The following is a 2,296-nucleotide window of genomic DNA, read 5'->3' on the forward strand; positions in this document are numbered from 1 at the left end:
CATACATACATACATACATACATACATACATACATACATACATACATACATACATGCATGCATACATACATACATACATACATACATACATACATACATACATACATACATACATACATACATACATACATACATACATACATACATACATACATACATACATACATACATACATACATACATACATAAATAGATAGAGAGATAGAGAGAGAGGGGGGAGAAGGAGGGAGGGAGGGAGGGAGGGAGAGAGAGAGAGAGAGAGAGAGAGAGAGAGAGAGAGAGAGAGAGAGAGAGAGAGAGAGAGAGAGAGAGAGAGAGAGAGAGAGAGAGAGAGAGAATAGTACCTGAAAGAGGCTGAATGTCCACACGGCCAAAATGACGTATGTGAGGGTCTTGTCCTGTCTGACCTCCTCTTCATCAAACAGCTGGAACAGTTCCATCACGTCAGACGCCATGCCTGAAACAACAGCCTCTTCAGACAGACTCCTTTGTTTTATGCTCAGTGCACACTGCCAGTCAAATTCATTCATTGATTGAATCTGGGCCATCCAGATTTTTCTCCATGTAGGGCAGAAGCCATTATTTTGGCACAATTCGACCGAATTCGACTATTAGATTTTGACTCCAAAATCAAATGGTTTGACTGAATTCGATTGGCAGTGTGCACTGAGTATAAGAACCATTGAAGTACACTTAATAATAATTTTAAAACTGTTGCCTTTCCAATTTGCTACCCCCCCCTCCCTCTTCTCTAATACTCGCCCCCCCCCCTCTCTCTCTCTCTCTCTCTCTCTCTCTCTCTCACCCTCTTTTCTGACACACTGTCTCTCTCACTCTTTCTCTTTCTCTATCTCTCGCTCACTCACTCACACACACACACACACGCGCGCGCGCGCGCGCGCGCACACACACACACACACACACACACACACACACACACACACACACACACACACACACACACAAGGGCGAAGGCTGACCTGTTTGACAGGGTAATCAAAGTGAAATGGGACCAGATATGGCCTGTAGATATCACACAAGAATCTTACTCGAGGCGGCGACTCTGAGTTGTGAATGAAAACAAATCCGGAATTCATATTGTATGTTCAACCGCCAAAATAATCGGGAAAGTATCTTATTAAATATCAGTTCCCACTAAAATTAAACTTAACTTTAGATGTGAATACATAAACACAAAGCAAAGAAGCAGAGATGTCGGTACTAGATCTATATGTTATAGATCTACCAGGGGGTCTAAACTTTTTGGTAGAACATGACAATTATTATTTTTTAAATTTCACATTTGGCTGTTTTTGTTAGCCTTTCGCGGCCAGGAGCTGGTGTCATAATCGAGGTCACGATCTGATTATAGGACGGTAAAAAGTCGAGGGAAAAAAAACAAGCACAAGCAGCAGTCAAGAGATTATTAAGAGTTAGTTCACCTCACATTTGTGAGGTAGACTCGACCAGTGTTAGTTAGCTTACTTAATCAGGGCTTGTGACTGATTTTAACTGTGGCCCCAAAGGGGTGAACAGGGTATATGTGGCAATGAAAAAGCTTTGACTGCCATGCACATGTTCCCTTCAACTCTATTCCAGCCTCACTTTAAGCTTACTTAAAATCAAAGCTTGCGACTGCTTATGGAGTGGCCTGAGAGGGGTGAGGAGGCTATTTCTGTGGCCGTGAAACCGTTTTGAATGTTAGGCATACTGTTCGTTGTTGGTTACGAACGTCTTTTTACATTTAATTTATGAGGTTTACGTTTAAGGATGAATTTGACAGCGACAATGTTTCAAAATTTGAAAGGGAAGCAGTGATTATTTGATTATATAGACGCTTCGCCCCTGCTCACAAGGTTACGTGAGCGAATTCTGGATTATCAAACGAAGTCCGGAGACGAGTCGAAGCCGGGGTTAGTCGGTAACATAGCACATGGCCCCTCATTGTTAGCGCGACAAAAACAGTCAACCCTCATTCCCTCCCTCACAGGTGGGATAGTCGGAAAAAACGGGCTAAAATCCGATGGGTGCTGGGTTATACGGTTTTATTTCTAATGTTTTAAAGATATTTCTAGACAAAATTTAGATCTGACTTTAAATGAGCATATTATGAAACGGACAATTTGCTATCGATAGGGCCAATAAATTTTTGTGTGACAATCTGTGGGTTATTCGGTTTTATCACCAGGCCGACGATACATTAAAAATATATATGTGATATATATATATATATATATATAGATATATATATATATATATATATATATATATATATATTACAAAATATATATATATA

General features: G+C 40.5%; 1 protein-coding gene across 1 annotated transcript in view; it reads right to left on the reverse strand.

Annotated features, from left to right (window-relative positions):
- LOC101862216 (transmembrane protein 26) overlaps nt 1–2,296 on the reverse strand; it is an 18,824-nt gene that overhangs the window by 2,233 nt on the left and 14,295 nt on the right. The window contains exon 4 of the mRNA XM_013088182.2: nt 345–457. Coding sequence (XP_012943636.1) covers nt 345–457 — 113 coding nt within the window. The remainder of the gene's footprint in view (nt 1–344; nt 458–2,296) is intronic.

This window comes from Aplysia californica, unplaced genomic scaffold (assembly GCF_000002075.1).
Source record: "Aplysia californica isolate F4 #8 unplaced genomic scaffold, AplCal3.0 scaffold00698, whole genome shotgun sequence".
In the NCBI taxonomy this organism is placed as follows: domain Eukaryota; kingdom Metazoa; phylum Mollusca; class Gastropoda; order Aplysiida; family Aplysiidae; genus Aplysia; species Aplysia californica.